This window comes from Onychomys torridus, chromosome 17, assembly GCF_903995425.1.
Source record: "Onychomys torridus chromosome 17, mOncTor1.1, whole genome shotgun sequence".
NCBI classification, from domain to species: Eukaryota; Metazoa; Chordata; class Mammalia; order Rodentia; family Cricetidae; genus Onychomys; species Onychomys torridus.
Window position 1 is genome coordinate 61,727,222 of NC_050459.1, and position 21,362 is coordinate 61,748,583.

General features: G+C 53.2%; 1 protein-coding gene across 1 annotated transcript; it reads left to right on the forward strand.

Moving 5' to 3' along the window:
- Positions 1–933: 933 nt before the first annotated feature.
- Rab8a (RAB8A, member RAS oncogene family) lies at positions 934–20,655 on the forward strand. The gene is made up of 8 exons (XM_036166406.1): positions 934–1,130; positions 8,497–8,557; positions 11,015–11,075; positions 14,145–14,222; positions 15,447–15,536; positions 15,960–16,025; positions 17,288–17,338; positions 19,496–20,655. Exons 1-8 carry the CDS (start codon positions 1,007–1,009, stop codon positions 19,586–19,588), a joined length of 624 nt encoding a protein of 207 aa, XP_036022299.1. The 5' UTR covers positions 934–1,006; the 3' UTR covers positions 19,589–20,655.
- Positions 20,656–21,362: the final 707 nt, after the last annotated feature.

Sequence of the window (21,362 nt, forward strand, 5' to 3'; positions counted from 1 at the left end):
CTGCATTCCTGCGCCCCTGCATTCCTGCACCTCTGCACCCCTGCATTCCTGCACCTCTGCGCCCCTGCACCCCTGCACCCCTGCATTCCTGCACCTCTGCGCCCCTGCACCTCTGCATTCCTGCACCTCTGCACCCCTGCATTCCTGCACCTCTGCGCCCCTGCACCTCTGCACCCCTGCGCCTCTGCACCTCTGCACCCCTGCATTCCTGCACCTCTGCACCCCTGCACCTCTGCACCCCTGCATTCCTGCACCTCTGCACCCCTGCATTCCTGCACCCCTGCATTCCTGCACCTCTGCGCCCCTGCACCTCTGCACCCCTGCATTCCTGCACCTCTGCGCCCCTGTACCCCTGCATTCCTGCACCTCTGCGCCCCTGCATTCCTGCACCCCTGCATTCCTGCACCTCTGCGCCCCTGCGCCCCTGCGGAGATCAACACAGCCACCTACCCACTTCCCGCGCTTCGCCTCAGCGCCTACTGCGACTGCGCGGGCCGTGAAGGCGGGAAACCGGACGTCCTCCGCGCGCGTGCGCCCTCTGCTGGAGCCAACCGTCTTCCCGGCACGCATGCGCACTCTCACCAAGCCCGCCCCTCCGGCTCCCTCAGCAACTAGCGCGCGGAATTATTGGGGTCCCTCCCGTCGGGGGCGGGGCGAGGCCACTGAAGGGTTGGGGGGGTGAGAGGGCGGGGCCAGGATGTAGCCACACCCACCTCTGGTCATTTGAAGCCCTGACCCTCCGACTCTCACCACTAGCCAATCACAGACCTCCCTACCCCAAGGGTCAGCCAATGAGCTGTGCGGTCCGGCTGCTTCCGGCTCTGCGCCGGATTCGCCTCTTTCCCTCGGGCTCCCTGCGACGGGCGGGGCTCGGGAGGGCGGGCGGCGGCTTTGGTGACGCGCGGCGGGCCGAGGGCCAATTGGGGGCGGGATCTGAGATGATAGACGGGTCTAGCGACCAGTGGCGAGGCGCTGGCCGTACTTCCCGTCGGGGAGAGAGTGTAATATGGCGAAGACCTACGATTACCTGTTCAAGCTGCTGCTGATCGGGGACTCGGGGGTGGGGAAGACCTGTGTCCTGTTCCGCTTCTCCGAGGACGCCTTCAACTCCACGTTCATCTCCACCATAGGTAGCGGGGCCTTGGGGCGGCCGGGGGCCCGGGCTGGGCGCGCCCCTGTGGGGCTGGGCTGAGGGATCGACTCAGGATCCACCCGAGCCGAGGATCCGGGAGGGTCGCGGGGCCTGACGGGGAGCCGCAGCGGCCTCCAGCCCCCGAGGGGAGCCCCGGCTGCGGCGGGACGAGGTGCAGACGGGAGCACGCAGGCTGCCGTCTGGGGGAGAGCCTGCGCTGGGCTGGGGTCCCGGCGCCTGTCAACTCTGTCTTCGCAGCAGCCCCGAGACTGTCCTGGGGGGATCCCCGTCTTTTAGAAGTGGAAACCGAGGCATGGAGGTGACACCCGACCTCGTGCATCGTGTCCTATGTGGCAGGCTCGGCCTGTGCAGTATCAGACACTGGTGTTCTCGTGTTGGGTGCCGTGACGCTCGGGAGGGAGGGAGGGAGGGGCACGCACCGAAGGCCACGGTCTACAGGTGTCAGGGAGGAGATCTGGACCCAGGGGTGCCTGACCCCCAAACTCAAGGCCCAGCTGTCCCAGAGAGGGTCAGCACCGTCAATCCGCTTTTCAGTCGGGACTCCAGAGTCCTCCTGCCTTCTGCCTGACGAGTGGGCTAGCACCTGTCACCCCGGTGGGGACATGAGAAAAGAAGTTCCGAGGAGAAACTAGCATCAGCCATGGCCACACGCAGCCTTGGCTTCCCTGACTGTACAGGCTCAGGACACCACCTGTCACTCTCTGAACAGCTTTCCCCCAGGGCTGCCTCACGGTACAGCTGAATAGAATTGGCTTGTGATAGCCCAAGTTCTGACGTCAAAAATGGCGCAGACCTTGCTCCTTGCCATGAATAGTCATGGCCCGAATTGAGAAGCCTGGACCAGGGTTGGGGATTTAGCTCAGCGGTAGAGTGCTTGCCTAGCAAGCGCAAGGCCCTGGGTTCGATCCTCAGCTCAAAAAAAAAAAGACCAAAGAGAAGGCTGGACCTGGAAGTAACTCCCATCAAACAGAGTGATCTGCTTGCTGTATGGCCCTGGAACAAGAGAATGGGCCCTAGGCCTGCTTTATCCAAGCCAAGCTGTTGTTCAGTTGTTGCAGTCCTGGGTTCGATCCCCAGCACCTGGAAACCAGATGTGCTAGTGAACACCACTAGGGAGGTGGAAGCAGGGGGTTCAGGAGTTCAAGGTCAGCCTTGGTTACATAGACTGTTTAAGGCCAGTCTTAGCTACACGAGACTCTGGCTCAGAAAGAAAAGGAAAACTTAGAGAATGATTTCTGTGTCATGTCAACTAAGCTGTATTGTCTCCCTGACCAGACCATCAATCAATTAGCTCTCCTTCCTGGTGGGCACTCTAAAACAGTCACGTGTCAGGTGTCAAGGACAGAGAACCTGACAGAAAAATCACACCTGGATTCCAGGTGTTCATCCTTGAACAAGCTCTAACCCTCTGATCTGATTTGGTTTAGAGTAGCTGTGGCACTGTCTGTCCTGGCTGGTGCCCTGGGTGGCTGAGGACTAGATCTATATGAAGAGTGAAGAGGTCCGTCAGGAGGAAAGAGAGGGTTTAGGCACCTCTGGGTACAGGTGCATCTGAAGCTTCTCCTCTTCCCCACCCAAACGTCCAGCCTTGGGGTTGTCCTTAGGTGAGGACCAAGCAGGAAATGACAGTAGCTGCCCACAGGCTCCGGCTTGCTTTCAGCACAGACACTTCCCAGTCAGCACTAACACATTCATTCAGGGTGTTTTGTGTTTGCTTTCGTGTGTGTGTGTGTGTGTGTGTGTGTGTGTGTGTGTGCGTGTGCGTGTGTGCGCGCGCGCGCGCGCCACTCTCCACCTTGCTTCTTTATTTTATTTTATTGAGAGGGTACGTGCATGCTGGTGCACATGTGGGGTCAGAGGACAACTTGTGGGAACTTGTTCTTTCCTTCCACCTTATAGGTCCTGGGGACTGCTCTCAGGTGGCCAGGCTTGCGGCCAAGTACCTTTACCCACCAAACCATCTTTGCTGGGTCCCTCATTGAACCTGGAGTTCACAAGTGGCGAGGCTGGCTGGCCAGCTAGCCCCAGGACCCTTCTTGGTCTGTATCACCAGTGCTAGGATTGTAAACTCATGCCACCATGCCCAGGTATTTTCACATGGATGCTAGGGATCAAACTCAAGTCCTCATGCTTGTGTGGTAAGCACTTGGTGGACTGATCCACGTCCCTCGCCTCTGTTTGTTTGTAACAAGCTGGCCTAGAACTCGCTGTGTGAACCATGCTGTCCTGGGTCTCAGAAAATCTGCCTGGCCCTGTCTTCCCAATGCTGGGGTTACAGATACGAGCCTCTCTGCTCCACTGGTTTTGTTACATTTATTTAGTGTGAGTGCACATGTGCCAAAGTCAAGAGACAAGTTGTGGGAGTTCGTTTTTTTCTTCCACAAAGAGGGTCCCAGGACCCAGGTGTGTACCACTATCTCTCTGGTTTATGTGGTGCTAAGGGTGGAACTGAGATCGTGTGCAGGCTAGGCAAGCCTTCTGCCAGCTGAACCACAGTCCCAGCCCTTCTCCTCCCCCCCCCAATATTTTAAAAAGTTTTTAGATAATATTTATTAATTTGATTAATTTGGTCAGTGTGTGTGTGTGTGTGTGTGTGTGTGTGTGTGTTCGTGTGTTCATGTAGACGTGTGTGCTGTGGCCAATATGTGGAGGTCAAAGGACAAGTCATGAGGCTTGGTGGGGAACACCTTTACCCGCTGAGCCTTCTTGTAGGCCAGTAATACACATTTTACGTCTCACATGTGTTTGTTCGGGTTTTTTTTTACTGGAGATGGAGCCCAGGGCCTCACATAGATCCACCACACATCTGACCACTGACCATCTCCATTTGGATGGTTTAAAACTCTTGGGCAGAAAACCAACTTAGTCCTTCAGAGTCCCTGGGAGACGGCCCTCCTTTACAGTGAGGTGGGTGCAACTCAATCAGGATCACCCAGTGAGGTGGGTGTAACTCAGATCACCCAATGAGGTGGAAGTAACACTTGAACCAGGATCCCTCCCTCCCCAAATTAGCATCACATTCCCACAGTCCTCTATCTTCTAGGAAAGTTAATCTCCTTGACCTTGAAGTTAGAGCCCCATAAAGTTTACAGTTCCTAATTCAATTCTTGTGTTAATAGAAACTAGGAGAGCTCTTGACTAAAGCAGGATTCATGGCCAGGGCTGGTTATACAGTGACCCTGGACTTCTGTGTGTCACTGGGCATGTGTGACACATTGGGTAATGTCTCTGGGAGAGTCTGCCCCGGCCTCTTAGTCCTAAAATTATGCAGGAAGGTTCATCTATACTGGCAGCCAGCTGTACTTGGTATGTTCAGTGTTGTTTTTTCTGGAAGCTGTGCCCCTGTGGTAGATTGTTCTCCAGAGCTGAATGAATTACTTGTGGTGTGAACCTGGCCCTGCAGCCCCCTGAAATCAGTTCTCAAGGCAGGCTCAGAGCCCGCCTACTTCCCTAGCAGACACTGTAGCGGTGTTATCTGACCATCCTTCTGTTGTTTGAAATGAGACCTCGTGGAGCCCAGGCTGGCCTCGAAGTCCCCATATAGCTGAGGATAACCTTAAACTCCTAATCCCCTGCCTCCATCTTCCGAGGTCTGGGATTGCTGAGATACACCAGCATACCCAGTTTTTTGGGTGCTGGGGGTAGAGTCCCAAGATACTAGGTAAGCAGTCTGCCAAGTGAGCCCCAGTCACGGCCTGATTTTTTTTTTTTATTTTGATCACATTTATTTATTTGTGTGGGGGTGTTTCTGCCATAGTGCATGTGGAGGTCAGAGGACAGCTTGGCAGGAGTCAGTTCTCTCCTTCCATCATGTGGGGTCCTGGGTCAAACCTAGGCTATGTGACAAGTGTCTTTACCCTCTGAGCCATCTCACCAGCTGTGTGTGTGTGTGGTGTGTGTGTGTGTGTGTGTGTGTGTGTGTGTGTGTGTGTGTGTGTGAGAGAGAGAGAGAGAGAGAGAGAGAGAGAGAGAGAGAGAGAGAGAGATTGCCCAGGCTGGCCTAGGACTCTTAGACTTAATCTTTCTTCCTACTTTAGCCTCCCAAGTAGCCTCAAACTTATTTGTAGCCAAGGCTGGCCTTGAACGCCTCACCTCCTTCTTCCACCTCCAAGTGCTGGTTTATTTTGTGGTGCTAAGGTTGGAACCGAGGCCTATGTGCAGGCTAAGCAAGCCTCTTCTAACTGAACCACAGCCCCAGCCCCATATTTTAAAAAGTTTTAAAATAACATTTATTAATTTGGTTGTGTGTGTGTGTGTATGTGTGTGTGTGTGTGTGTATGTGTGTGTGTGTGTATGTGTGTGTGTGTGTATGTGTGTGTATGTGTGTGTGTGTGTATGTGTGTGTGTGTGTGTGTGTGTGTGTGTGTGTGTGTGTGTGTGTGTGTAGGTCAAAGGACAACTTGTAGGAGTTGGTTCTCCACTTTCAATTGAACTCAAGTCATGGGCTTGTTGGCAAGCATCTTTACCTACTGCCATTTGCAAGCCTGGACAGTGGGTAGTCTGTGTCTCCTCTAGACAGGACTGAAAATCTACAGAGGACCCAGGCATGGTGCTTGTAATCCCAGCACTAGGGAGGCTGAGGCAGGAGAATCACTGTGAGTTTCCAGGTCAGCTTGGGCTGCAGGGTCTGTGATGCTGTCCTCTGAGTGTAAGAGCTACCTCCTCCCTCCTTCCCTCCCTCCTTCCCTCCTTTCCTCCCTCCCTTCCTCCCTCACTCTCTCTGAGACAGGGTCTCTCTATGTAGCCCTGGCTAGTCTCAGATTCACACCTTAGAGCCCTGATAATGTGACTGTTGACCTTCACTGAAGGTGGGATAGGGAGGCTCAGCAGACCTTTGCCTACAACGTCTGCTGATGGAGTCTCAGTAAGTGCTAAAGTACATATGTGTAAGGTAAGAGTGGACTCCATCCATGTAGCGATGGAGGTCTGCCATGCACCTTTCAGTGACCTCCTTACCCATGTTCCTATAAACAAGTCCACATGGTTCACCCAGCCGGGCTTGGGTGGAATTGTTCCTTTGTTCTGTTGTTAGACTTGAATAGAGGCCTGTTAGTATCTCCAGGAAAGTTCATGAAACAGTGAAGTCCTGTCTAAAAAAAATGTAGGCCAATGAGATGGCTCAGCAGCTAAACGCCCTTGCAGCCAAGCCTGACAACCTGAGTTCAATTCCTGGAACCCACATGGTAGAGCTGTCTCCTGGAGTGCATCCTCACCTCCCAAACTATATATATATATAAAAAAAAAAAATCTATGGAATATAGTCAGAGTGCCTGTGTAAGCAACATGTCATAGTATGAGAAGAATTTGAATGTCATCGGGCTTGATGTAGGTAGAGGGTCCTCAGCCTCTCTTGCATGCCATGGGATGGGTGTTTATGCTATGTCCAGTGTTGGAGTGGTAATGGTGGAGGAAGGCCCCCACAAAGCCATTTTGAGAAAGCCCCTATGATACTTAAGATGTGTAGGGTACTGCCAGGGGACAGCAGGGCTGCACAGAGGGCCGGTGTCACAGTGGTCGTTGTGTTGCTGGGAGGAGACACCAGGACACAACTCTTACAAAGGAAAGCATTTAACTGGGGCTGGCTTACAGTTTAGAGGTTATTCTCTTATCGTCGTGGCGGGAAGCAGAGCAGCATGCATGGTACTGGAGCAGTAGCTGAGAGCTAGCTACACCCTGAGCCACAGGCCAAGAGAGAGATTGGCTGGGCTTTTGAAACCTCAAAGCCCACCCCCAGTGACACACCTCCTCCAAGGCCACACCTCCTGATCCTTCTAATCCATTCAAACAGTTTCACTCTCTGGTGACCAAGCATTCAAATACATGAGCCTCTGGGGGCCAGTGATGTGTGGGTTCCAGAAATCAAACCCAGTCGTGAGGCTTGGCAGCAAGTCTGTTTATCTGCTAAGCCATCTTGCCAGCCCTTAAATTTAAATTAAAAAAAAAACAATAACTTTATCATAACTGACATCTCATTGATCCACCCATGTAAAGCATACAGCTCAGCACCTTCTGGTATGCTTTGAATTGCACATCCATCACCATAATAAATTTTAGAATGTCTCCTTGTGCCAAGAAGAAACACCAGCACCCTCATGCCCCTCAGCCCTGTATCTTCCCCACACCCTAGCCTGGCAGCCTCAGGCACAGTCCTCCCTCTGGATCTGCCTGCTCTGTCAGCCTAGTCCTCCATATGTGGTCTTCCTATCTGGCTTCTCTCACTCAGCATTGTGGCTTTGAGGCTTCTCTACAGTGTGTCTATCATGTGAATCCTTCGTTTAGCTCAATGACAAAGCAATATCCCCTTGAGATGGTCTGTTGCTGGGCTCCCTGGAAGCTCTGGGTCCAGCTTCAGGACGTACTTACAGTTAGGGTTGGTTTTGGTTTTGGTTGATCTTGAGTCCTGATATAACATAGGCTGGCCTCAAACTCACTATGTAGGCAAAGGTAACCATGAACTCGTGATCCTCCTGCCTCCACCTCCTAGGTGTTGGTGTATCTGGCACAATCCACCACATTGCCCTCTGCCTTGCGGCTCTGGATGGAACTCCAGGCCTTGTGCATGCTATGCAAGTGTCCTACCCCGAGCCACATCATGTATTTTGAAGGCTGGAGGGGGCAGAGATGTAACAGAGGGCACCGAAGAGCTTCCAAGTCACTCTCAGCAGAGGGGGTACAGAGGTAGAGAGCTGGCACCATCAGGAAGGGGTCTTAGGAGGTGACATTGGGACAGTAGCTAGCAGTCCATCTGTACAGAAGAAAGCCTGTATATACCAGGTTTGGTGACACATATCTGTAATCCCAACACTTAGGAAGTGGAGGCAGACAAATCAGGAGGTTAAGGCTAGCTATATAGTGAATTTGAGGCCAACCTGGGCTACGTGAGATCCTGTCTCAAAAAATATAAATAAGTAAGTAAGTGTACCTGTGCAGTGGCTAGGGAGAGAGGATGCGGCCTGTTTGCAGTGCTGGATGCTTTGTGCAGGACTTGGTCTGTGGAAGGCTTTAGGGTGCCCACTGTAAGGCTGGGCAAGGGTGGTGGAGGGTGGGGCCAGCGTGAGATGCCCTCCACCCCCCCTCCAGTGTTTTGTCCACCTCCCACCACCTGTCAGCTTCCTTCCAGCTCCCTTAGCCCCACAGTCTCAGGCTCTGCTTCTAGTAGGGGAGCATACTTCCAAAAGCTTCCAGTCTTATTGGGGTACAGAGAACCCTGAGCTCCTGAGGACCCAGCACCCAGATGCTGCTCCATGAGCCACAGCCCCTGTCACCAGCCTAGGCCGGCAGCTCAGGAAGTGACCTGACCTTAATAACACCTTTTCTTCTTCCTTTTCTTCCTTTTCTTTCAGGAATTGATTTTAAAATTAGGACCATAGAGCTAGATGGCAAGAGGATTAAACTGCAGATATGGTGAGTTCTTTGGCCTTGTGCAGCCCTGCAGCTTGGAGCAGAACCATTGGTGCCCCTCCCCACATACAGGCTTTTTGTTTTTTGTCTTTGGAGACAGTCTTTCTGTGAAGCAGCCCTGGCTGTCCTGGAACTCACTATGTATGTAGACCAGGCTGGCCTCAAATTCACAGAGATCTGCTTGCCTCTGCCACCTGAATGCTGGGATTAAAGGGGTGCACACTACATCTAGCTCCAAAGATGACTTTGAATTCCTGATCCTCCTGCCTCTCCTTCCTGAGTGCTGAGATGACAGGTGTGTGTCACAGCTCCTGGTGTTTACACTGATGGGGATGAACCCACAACCCCGTACATGCTAGGCAAATACTCTACCAAATGAGCAAAATTCCTTGGTACCAGACCCTGGCACACCGTCCTTTTCCTCAGAAGGTTCTAGAGTTTCATACCCAGCCCAGACAGCCATGCTCTGCTGGACACTAGAGCCTAACAGTGGTGTTAAGGGTCATTAACCTGTGGGGGAAGAATTCCCTGTCCAGTGAGTTCAGTATCCCAGGGTGCACAGGATTATGTTGAACCTGGAGGGAGCCCTCCATGCCAGGAGGTAGGTAGCAAAGACAGCAGAGACAGTGAAAATACTTCCAGAAGCTTTCACATGTGGAAATGGAGGGGATCCTGTAGGCCCAGTGCTCAGCAGATAGGCCATAAGCCATGGCTCCTGTCACCATGTCAGTCTGGTGGCTCTGTCTGCCCAAGGATCTTGGGGAGTAGGCAGAGGTGGTAGCACAAGACACCTGGGCTACAACTTTCCTCTTTCTCTTTTGTTGTGACAGAGTCCCACCATGTAGCCCAAGCTGGCCTGGAACTTGAGTCTTTAGCCTTGGCTTCCCAGGTCCTGGGATGACAAGTGTGTGCCACTGCACCCAGCTGGGAGTTCCCTTCTGAGCTCACAGCCTCACCCCAAATTTTAAAAGCCTCATACCACTTCCTGTTCTCTCCCCTGAGGAAAGAGCCCAGGCCTCACTTCCTGGTGTGTGGACCTGAAACCCACAAACAACCTTGAAGCTAAGGCCAGGCCCTGAGAGAGGCCTCACCACCAGAGTCAGTTAGGGAAGTGTGAGCATCTAGGTCCCCATCACTGGTGTGGACTTGGGGATAGTCCAGCATCCGGGAGGCTGAATCCAGCCAGCCTTGGGCAAACAGACCCAAGTCACTTCAAAGAGCATGCTCCAGTGGGACATGTGACATACATCTGTCATCCCAACCCTCATGGGGCAACGCAAGGGTCACAGCAAGTTCTAGGCCAATGTGGACTGCACAGTGAGAAGCTGTGTCAGAACCAAACAGAAGGGTGTGGTCACACACCAGCCAGGCACCCCTGGGTGGGGACAGAGAGCCTAGGTGCCCCTCCCCCAGGACGCGGTCAGTTCTCTTTAATCTCAGCATGAGCCATCACCTGGCTTGCCAATATCTCTGGGGGAGCCTCCTGGGTGCCCTTGTCACTAGCCACATGGTAAGTGGATCCATAGAAGTTCTCCACTTCCAACAGGGTGGCCATGAGGGAGCCTTTGTGCCCCAGTCCAAAGTGACACAGTCCAGCAAGCCAGGCCACCTGCCCTGGCTCCTCCCTTCCCACCTTGCCCCTCAGCATTCTCAGTCACTGGAAGGCTGGCCTGAGCTGCAGTTAACATTCGTCACCATGTATGTCCCTGCAGGTGCCACCAGCAAGTCATCTCAGAACTAAACATAACATTAAAACTGAGCTTTCAGGCTCAGTTACAGAGCACTGGCCTTAGCACATACAGGACACTTACTTCCATCCCCTGTGCCACAGTAAAATAAGATTCAAAGCCAAGGGGCCAGCGAGAGGGCTCAGCAGGTAAAGGTGCTTTTTGCCAAGCCTGATGACCTGAGTTCGATCCCCAGGACCCTCAGTGTAGAAGGAGAGCCAGTTCCTACAAGTTACTCCATATCTGTACTGTGGCACTCACAATCAGATAAGAAGATGTTAAAGCAAGAGGTAGAACTCGACTCAGCACTAGGCCTCTTTGTGTAATTCAGAAATCAGAGCCCTCGGGAGGAGCCATGGACTCAGGGACAAAAGGCATGTCCCTCACTAGATCACGTTTCCTCCCAGTCTTAGAGATTGAAGACCTTATATGTATTAGGCAAACACTGTACCACAGGCACACCCTGTCCCTTTTTCATTCTGTGACAGTGCTGGCCTGGAACTCAAAATCCTGCCTAAGCCTCCCCAGTGCCAGCCGGGATAACTTCCTCATGTGCCCGGTACTGGTCCAGGCCTGGCCGCACCAACTCAGGTGCCCCTCCCTGGATGCCACCTCCCTCATGAAGATGGTGGCAGAGTGTGGGAATAGTGGTGACTGCTTCCTAAGGAGGAGGGACGAGGGAAAGACGCAGCAAGCCATAGATGTCACTAATATCCTCCATCCTTCTTCCTAGGGACACAGCTGGCCAGGAGCGGTTTCGGACGATCACAACAGCCTACTACAGGGGTGCCATGGTACTACTGACTTCGTTGTTTCTGTTGCTTTACAAGTGGAAACAAGTGTGAGCTGGTGGCAGGACAAGGCTTGTGTGATTGGCTTTTGCTGTGTTTCATCTTGTTGAAATAATCCCGAATGTAGCCCAGACTGGCCTAGAACTCACTTCGTAGCCTGGGCTGGCCTGGGACTCAAAACTCCTGCCTTAACTTCCCAAGTGCTGGGATGACTGATGTATACCATTGCACCCAGCATATTTTATGTGTTCTAAAAACGTGTGTGTGTGTGTGTGTGTGTGTGTGTGTGTGTGTGTGTGTTCATGTGGGTTCACGTACATATGTGTACATGAGTGTGGAGGCCAGAGATCAGGTCATCCTCCAGCATTGTTCCTTGAGTGCCTCTGGCTTGGAACTTGCAGGGGCGATGAACCCCAGGGATCAGCCTGTCTCCACCTCCCCAATGCAGTGCAAGGCAGCACCATGTGGGTTTAGGGCTCAAACTTAGGCTTATGTAGTGAGCACTTTACGGACTCGATACTGCCTCAGCCCCACTTTTGATTTGGTTTTTAGACAAGCCTTTCTGTGCAGCCTATGTAGCCCAGGCTGGCCAGGAACTCACAATTCTCCCCCCTCCCTAGGCTAGGATATCACAGGTGATGCCGCCACACCTGACCAAGCCTTATGTCCTGTGGAGACTGAGTTCAACTCCTCGGGCAACTCAGGACCAAACTGGCTTTAAAGAGGTCAGCGTGTCCTGACCGGCTCCCCGCAACGCCATCTCCACATACATCGCACACTCCAGGCCTCAGACCCAGGGCAGGGTTTAAATGGCAGGAATATCCTTTGTTGAAGGATAGGAGCTCCAGGAAGCGCATCCTTCAGGGGAAGACAAACCCGGGCCAGCCTCTCAGTCCTGAGAAGGCCACACGGCCACACCAGTGTGGAATTCCGTAGAAAAACCCGAAGGCTGGGTCTACTTGGGTTATCGCTGTTCCATCTTCCACCTGGGCCTGCAAGTTCACCCCATGTGTTTCCATGGAGGTGAGGGAGGCAGCAAGAAGGCAGCTTGGGTGAGACTACGCAAAACTGGGCCTCAAGAGACAAAGGGGGCAGGAGCAACGCCGTCCCGCCCAGAACTCTGCATCACACTCCCAGCTCTGTCACCTCTGAGGAAGTGGAATATGCCCCGGCTGCTGTGAAAACAGATGGCCATTGCCCAGAGTCCCATTCCCCCTGTCACCTGTGCTGCCTGTCATTGAGGGCCATAGGCCCCAGTTCCTCCCAGCAGGCTGTCCACACCGTGAGGACAGTGTGTCTAAGTCCTTGTGCAGGCCTGATGCCTGAGAAATCATGGAGACACCTGAGGAGCCTGGGAGCAAAAGACGTGAATGGTAACGTTAAATTAAGTATTTAGAGCGTCCAGGAAGTGCAGCCAACATTGGAAACTCAATCCTGTGGCCTGCAACCTTAGCGCTCTCGTTAAAATTAATCCTGTTTTGCTCATTTAGCGCACTGGGGTCTGGGAGTACCTCTGCTCTCTGGACCTCTCTGGGCTAAGATAGTCACCCTGAGCCCCTTCTTGCCCCATCCCCACACCCTGTCCCACATAGCACCCTTGGTCTTAGCCAAGCTATCTCCTTGGATCACGGCAGTGCCCTGCGTACAGGTGTGGACATGAGCCCTGCTCTGCAGCCAGGACCCCGAAACTTGACAGTCCCCAAGAACTGGATCACCGAGATGGTGGCAGTGTCCTTCAGTGTTCTTTTGTTAAAGCACGTTCTTGCTGCTTAGCTTAGGCTGGCCTGGAACTTCAGATCCTTTCTCAGCCTCCTGAGTGCTGGGATGACAGGTCTGTGCTACCATTCTGGGTCGCAGTGTTTGTATGGACCCAGGGCTGCATGCATTCTAGGTAACGCTCTACCAGCTGCACCACATTCCCAGCCCAATTTTTCCCTTTACTGTTGTTTTGAGACAGGGTGGCACTGTGCAGCCTGGCTGGTCTGGAACTCACTATGTAGACTAGCTTGGTTTTGAACTCACAGATAGCTACCTGATACTCCCTGCTCCTGAGTATTGGTATGAAAGGCATGTTTTTCTCTTGGCACCGCCGTCTCTGTACCTCAGACTGGTAAGCCTTTGCTTCAGCTTGTCCAGACTGCTCGTGTTACCTTGTTTATCCCTGTTTCAGTGCTGGGAAGGGAACCGGGCCTCACACGTGCATGCCATTGTGCTGTGCCCCTGCTGATTGCTCGCTTCCTTGGCCTTAGAGATGGGATGCTACGTTCTACACAGGACTGTACCCAGTAGCCAATGCCTGGGGGAGAGAAGCAAGCAGGGCCTAGGCTAGAGCCAACTATGGGCCTTGAAGCCCTGTGTGTGTGTGTGTGTGTGTGTGTGTGTGTGTGTGTGTGTGTGTGTGTGTGTGTGTTGGGGAGCAGGGTGAGAGAAGGAGAGGATCCTACTATGTAGCCCAGGCTGGTCTCAAACTTACAGGAGTCCTCTAGCCTCAGCCTCCTGAGTGCTGGGAATTCAGGCATGAACCAGCACGCAGGTGTCCTGGACTTCAGTCTCAATCAAAAAGATCTCATCTCCTTATACCTCAGTTTTTCCTCCACAGTAGCAGTGAGGCAGTATGCTCAGGCTGGCTGAGGCCACTTTCTGGATCTCTTGGGACCTGTAGACCTTGTCAGGTGTCCTCTCACATTCATTAGGGATCTGACTAGACCACTTATCCTGGGGTGCTGACCCCTCCAAGGGCAGGGCCTGAGTGCACACCCCAGCCTCATTCCTGCCTGCTGTAAGCCTGGCACGAAGTGGGTATGATGCCAGGTATCCTAAAGAGGCACTGGCTGCATCTGGAGGCCTTTGGGGAGTCCAGGCACACATTCCTGCTGGCATAAGGAGCCAGCAAGGCTTGTAACAGAGGGTGTGGCAAGGTCTAGCTTGGGAGTCAGAAAGGTCACCGTGGAGGGGGGGAGCTGACAGACTGGCTGAGACAGTGGTCATCTCTGGCAATGGCCATGCCCACTCCTGATGGGTACACTGCCTGCCCCGTGGGGCCCTTCAAAGCCCATGTCTTTCCCCACCCAGGGTATCATGCTGGTCTACGACATCACCAATGAGAAGTCCTTCGACAACATCCGGAATTGGATTCGGAACATTGAAGAGGTGAGGGCATCTTTTGCCTCCTCTCCTGAGGCTGTACCCCAGAGCTAGGAACATGGGGGACAGGCAGAGAGTGGGGAATGGGACCAAGATGCCTGCCATCTGCCCAAAATCACCATTGGCCCAGGACCCAACTGATCTTGCAATCGTTTCTGCTTGGGTTCACATGAGCATTTGACTCTATGGAGAGAGAGAAGGTTCTAGAGCAGCTGAGACTTGTGTCTGGACCGCATGTTACAAACATTTTGAGCTGCAAACAACAGAGTGTGAGGTAATCATAGAAAGAGATCCTGACCCGAAGGGTCAAGGAGGCCAGCAGCCCAACCTCTCTTTCCAAAGCTGACTTTGTCCTCTGACCAGTTAGTTAGTTGCCCAGGTGCTGCCACACCCCATACCCTTCCTGGCCAGCTCCACCTGATGACTAAGCAGGTGGGGCATTGGGTCTAGGATGTCAAGAACTTTACCCTTCTATAAAGCCACAACAGAGCACGTCACTGTGGACCCAGGACTGGTGGACACCCAGGCCAGGCCGAGAGGCAGGCCCTTTGATTATGAGCAATTGCTTTGGGCTTGTGTAGGTGCCAAGGCCTTGCCATCCTGGCCAAAAGAAGAGTCCTGCAGTTGGCGTGGAAGCCCTGTGTGGCCCTCTGGTGGACAGGAGATATGGCGGAGAGTGGAGAAGTGTTCCCTCACAGCAGAGCTGCTTTCAGACCTCTCTTCTGCAGGGAGCCATCCCTAGGGGAGAAGTCAGAGCTGGGCCAAGCCTGGGTGCTCATCAAGAACTTAGAAGTTTTGGCTGTTCTAGGCACAGCCTTGTTTCTAAAACCTAGAGAGAGAGAGTAAAAAGGTCTAAGCAGGCATTGGGGCTTCAGCTGGCAAGTTGCTCAATGGGTAAAGGCACTTGCCAGCAAGCCTGACATCCTGAGTTCAAGTCCCAGAACCCATATGGTGGAAGGAGACAACTGACTCCAAGTAGTCCTTCACATGGTGTGCTGCATGTGCATGGTATGTGCATGCAAGTGCACACACATAAGCTAACACAGAAGAGCAGGGAGGGCATGGGTCAGGTCTCTCAGAGTCCATTCTGGGAACCCTGGAGCATGACGACTGTGGTCCACAGAAGTTTTTGTAAAAGTCAAGAAGGGTTTGACAACTGGGGACATGGGCTGCCGGCCTCTGAGTAGTTCCCCCGTGCTGCTTTGACCCTGATCATCCTGTTCTCCTCAGCATGCCTCCGCAGATGTGGAGAAGATGATCCTGGGGAATAAGTGTGACGTGAATGACAAGAGACAGGTGTCCAAGGAGCGGGGAGAAAAGGTGGGTGCCAGAACCAGTCCCACCCCAGGGGGACCCACGTGCCTCTTCATAGTCTTTTGAGCAGAAGATGACATGCCATCCTGGATTGCTTGGGATGGAGGAGAGAGCCTTGTGAGGTGGTAATTCCAGGCAGGGCTGGAGGACAGAGGTTGCTCATGGCTAGCAATGAGAACTTGGCAGTGAGCTTCAGTCATGTCACCAGAACCCACCAAGACCAGGCACAGAAAGAACAGCTGGTGCAGGCTACCTCCACCTTCCTTTCCTAGCTCCCTCCCCACTTGGTACTGTACCATCACACAATGGAGGTGACACCCTTAGCCTGTTCTGACCTATCACTACTTGAGCCTTGTGCCAACCCCACGCCAGCATCCATGCCTTAGGGAACACTGGGAGTTCACTGTGTTCATGTGTCCCCTTTTACAGCTGGCACTTGACTACGGGATCAAGTTCATGGAGACCAGTGCGAAGGCCAACATCAATGTGGAGAATGTGAGTCCCAGGTTCCAGGGAGACACAGGCTTGTGGGATCAATGCTCAGGGGGCATTGGGGGCCTTTCTTTGGGAGATTCAGCTTGGAAGATCCAATGGGGCTGGCCTCTGGCCCAGGGGCTCCAGTCCAGTGCTGCTGATAGGGCCTCTGCAGTGCCCTCTGTTGGACACTCAGGACACATGTCACTGGCTCTCAGCAGATGACAGAAACTGCAGCTCATATTCCAGCAGACCCAGTACATAGGCCCAGCTGCGTTCATCTCAGCCACACTGCTAATCCACAGCCCCAGAAGGGAGCCAGGTCCCAGAGGCAGTGCCAGCTTGGCCCCTGCCCCTCAGCCTCTCCCACACAGCCTAATGATACTCAAAAACAGACCTGCAGAGCTACCTGTAATCAGCTCTCAGGAGGCTGAGACAGGAGGATTGCTGGGGCCAGCCTGGGCTACACAGCAAGACCATATCAGGAAACAAAAAACTAAATCATCTACATCACCCCACAAGGTACCCAGAGGACAGTTGCCAAGGCCGGTGCCCACTCCTTTCCCTTCCCCCAACTCCTCCCATAAACCACCCAGTGGGCCCATCCTCCCCAGCCGTCACTGCATTCCCTTCCCTTTTCATGCCATCAGGCTCTCTTCTCCCTGGCCAGGCTCACCACCCAAGGGCAACACCTCCACGCCCTCTTCCCTGGCACCACTTCCCAAGTCACCGACCCTGCATGGAGATACGAAATCCAACCTGCCTCTGCATGTTCTCTCCATGAGGCAGTGGGCAAGCAGACTGGCATTTGTGGGTATTTTTCAAGAGAGAGGAGGGGCCAGGCTTGCTGGCGACACCTGTGAGGTGTCTCGGGTGACATCCGTCAGCCCGGTACTTTGGAAGAAGAGGCAGGAGAAACAGGAGTTTGAGGCCGACCTGGGCTAGGAGAGAACTTCTCTAAAATAAAAGGGTAGGGGATTGGCATGGGCAGACACAGCCAGGGATAGCTACTCCTTCCAGGTCCTCCAGACCCTTCAGAACCAGTTAGTTACTACCCGGGACCTTTGACTACTCCGTGTCAAGGAACAACGGAGTATAATGCAGGATTGTTGGTCTAGGGGAAGTGGCCACACAGCAGGACTCTGTCTCCAAGGTACTCTACAGAAGGTGACAGATGGGGGCCCAATTGGGAACAGGAGAAAGCGCTGGCTGGAACCTCTCCCTCATCTCCAGATAACCACATTCCACCACTAGAGGGCTCTGACAGCCTACTCTTTCCACAGGCATTTTTCACTCTTGCCAGGGACATCAAAGCAAAAATGGACAAAAAATTGGTGAGTCGGGTACTTCCTAGGTCTCTATGTGGGGTTCTGTAGGATGCAGCCATCCTTGACCGGAGTACATCACTGCCCAAGTCTACCATCCTTCCGTGTGTGTGTGTGTGTGTGTGTGTGTGTGTGTGTGTGTGTGTGTGTGTGTGTATGTATCAGGTATCTTCTTCCTTCCATTCCTTCGATTTTGAGACATGGTTTCACTGAACGTTGAGCCAGCTGGTTAGGTTGGGATTCTAGACGGCCTCAGGATCCTCCTGTTTCCCCAGCCCTGACACTGGCATTATAAGCACCACCGCCCTGGCTTGTTTGTCATTGTTTCATGATTTTATTTTACTATTTTTATATGTGTTTGGTGTTTTGCCTGCCTGAATATCTGCACAGCATGTGCATGCTTAGAGCCCTCAGAGACCAGAAGAGGGCATGAGCTCTCCTGGATCTGAAGTTACAGGCAGCTGTAAGCTGTGTAACATGGGTGCTAGGAATCAAACCAGGTCCTCTGCAAAAGTAGCCGGTGGTCTCACCTGCTGAGCTGTCTCTCCAGCCTCAATTCCTGCCTTTTTATGTGGTGCTAGAGGTCAAACTTCTTTTTTTTTTCCCCAAAGCAGGGTTTCTCTGTGTAGCTTTGCACCTTTCCTGGAACTAGCTTTGTAGCCCAGGCTGGCCTCGAACTCACAGAGATCCACCTGCCTCTGCCTCATGAGTGCTGGGGTTAAAGGCGTGCGCCACCGCCACCACCTGGCTGGAGGTCAAACTCTTGCTGAGCAAAGAGAGCAAGGCTCTCCCGCCTGAGCAGAGTATGTCCCTGAACCCTGGGACCTGGGGGACACATGTGACCCTCCTTCCTGAGCCTCAGTTCCAGCACCTGCCCTTCCCCAGACCCATCTGTGTGATTAGAGAACAGAGAGTGCCTGTACTGAGGCACGTTAAAGTCTGATCACCCGACAGCTCCTGCCAAGCGTAGCCTGCCCTGCAAGTCTCCTACATCGTTCAACCTGGGCTGTGTGAGTGGCCACTGAGGCGTAAGGTATCTCCGTGGCATCTCCTCGACACTCACATCCAAACAGCAGCATTCCTGCAAACCAGTAAACCAGACGGGTGCAGCCTACAGCTCCTGCAGCTTTGTTTGCCTGCTGTTTGTATGTTTGTATGTTTGTATGTTTTGTATGTTTGTTTTTACTTCAACATAACATGGTCAGAATTAGAGTCCTGGGTGGGCAGATAACTCAGTGTATAAAGATACCCAGAACCCACACTGTGGGAAGAAAGAACTGACTTGTACAGGTTATTCTCCTACCTGCACGTGCATATTCGTGTGTGTAAGAGCACACATTCATGCACAAATAAATCACTGTATTTTTTAAGAGCTTTCTTTATAAGAGAAAGATTAGAATTTAGGTCCTATGTCTCTGGCAGCCCATGGACCTGGGCACCACTGGGGCACAGGGAATAGATAGATGGGTAGACAGATGGAAGGGGCCAGGGATGAAGGAAGGGCAGAGGAGAGAAAAGATGGTTTATACTGCTGGGGAATGTGGCTCATTGGGAGAGCCACTTGGAAGGACCAGTATCCAGTAGGTCCTCAGTTCAATACCCGGAGGGAACAAGGAACAAAAAAGTGTGGAGAGAGGTGTGTGGGTGTTTGGGGGTGGGGAGTGAAGGCCTGGGGATCCTGGACAGCAGATGAAGACGGGTCTTGAGTTTACGGAAGGTGAATGAACTGTCAGGAGATAGTGGGATGGTTGGAAGAGGGTGGCTGACTGCAAGAGTTTGTGTGGATGGGATCAATGGAGGATGAGTGGGAAGGGTGATGGGTGGGCTCTTGAGTTGTTAGTAGGGAATAGTTGAATGGCCGGATGGATGGAGAGGGGGGTGGATAGCTAATGGGTGATGGGATCTGGGGTGATGGAGTGGTTAGTGGGACAGTGGTGGGCAGACAGACTGGATGACTGATGGGTGATGGAATCTGGGGTGATGGAGTGGTTAGTGGGACAGTGGTGGGCAGACAGACTGGATGACTGATGGGTGATGGGATCTGGGGTGATGGAGTGGTTAGTGGGACAGTGGTGGGCAGACAGACTGGATGACTGACAGCTGTATGCAGGTAGTAAGTGGTGCTGACGGTCCACAGTAAGTAACAAGGCACAATTGTGACTTCAGGAAGGGAACAGCCCGCAGGGAAGCAACCATGGGGTCAAGATCACAGTGGAGCAGCAGAAGAGGACCAGCTTCTTCCGGTGCAGCCTCCTGTGAGGACAAGGTCGCCACCCATTCTGAGCCTGGCTCAGCCCAGCTGACTGTGCCTGCCCCGGGCGAGCCTCCACCTCCGCTGCTCGGATATGGCTGCCTGGACACAATTGAGAAAATGATTATTTTAGTAACCGTCTGGTCTTTTCCACCTTCAGAGATGGAACGAGTTAGAATCTTGCTGTTTTTCCTGTGTCATCCGCCAGTCAGGCCTATGCATCCCTTGTGTCTCCGCCACAGATGGAGAGAGGTTGGGTGGGGGCATGGCAGCCACCATCTCCAGCCTTCTGTCCCTGTCCCTCCACCACAGAAGTGAGGCCAGTGGTGGTGCCTAGCCTGCCTGGCCCCATACCCTGAGCACCGCCACAGGGGCCACTGCAGGCCAAGCCTGACACCTGCCTTCACCTGTTCTCAGTTTTGGACAAGTGACAAGGAACCAGGTCCCTGTCTTCATACGTGTCAAACCAAAGGGAAGCACAGACTAAGGGAAATCCAAGTAGAGGATTTTGGAAGAAGTGGACGGCTCTCGTGGCCACAGCAGGATGGGAGTCTGTGGTCCAGCACTGAGGGGACCCCAGCATCACCATCACTCACCCACGACTACTGTCACTGGGCCACCTGCCTCAATGGCACCAAAACCGCCTCCCCGCTCTTCTCATCCTCTGGCTGGCTCCAATGGGACATTCCTTTTCTAGCTGAGATGATTTTTTATTTTTCCAGATTCCTAACACCATGAAATGATTCCGCCTTTGATTTTCTAGCAGCATACCCAGGCGATCAGGAACCAGCGTGACTGCCCTGGCCCCACAGGGCACCTGGTCCCTGAGACCCAGACAGGCATTCCACGGCACAGTGCCACCCTGCAGTCTGGTGGGTTGTCACTGTCTACCCAGTTGTGTTTTGACAGCTCTGTCCTGCCAGAGAGACTGGTTGGGACCAGATGTCCTGGTGGGAGGGGTGTTGCCTGGGGCCCCTTCCTTCTCACGCTAACCCTTCCCTAAGCTGCTGTCAGTCCAAGCTGTCAGCACCAAAATCTCCCTTTTTTTGAAATTAAAACCAACGTACCAGCAATAGCCGCCCTCCCTGGCTCTCTTACGTTCCCCTTACACTGACCATGCACTCGAAAACAGATTGAAGTGCATTTGAAAAGAAGTACTTCGCCCACCCAGTACCCACCGGGTCGCTGGGTTTGGTGGCAGGTTCAATGGATGCCTTTTATAAAAGTGGCCTAGGGCCTGGAGAGATGGCCCGGCAGCCATCCCTCAGCTGGAGGTGGGACTTCGTGAGCCCCTCCCCGAACCATGCTAGCAGTTTGGTTGGTGTGGTCCTGTGCAGGCCTTGGGAGTGCAGTCACAGCAGCTGTGAGTTACTCACAGCCCTGTCTTGTCCGGCAAATACTATTTGACTACAGACATCCCTCTGGCTCTCACTGCCTGCTTCCTACCTGGGGAGCGCTCCACCACACCCCAAAGGCCTTGCCTCTTAAAAGTCCACCCAGACTTCCAGCCTTTCCAGCCACACTCTAGCCAAACTGTGGCACACATTCAGCTAGGATGAATCATTGTAAGGGGGGGGGGGGGGGGGTGTCAGCTAATGCAGCCAGACATGGAACAGGCCTTTAATCCCAACACTCGGGAGGCAGAATGGGCAGATCTCTGAGTTGAGGCCAGGGCTACACAGAGAAACTGTCAGGGTTTGGGTGGCATGGAGTTAATAGGCTGAGCAAGGGAGCATAAGGAAAGTGGGCAGATGCTTCCAGAATCCTCTGCCAAAGCAGTCA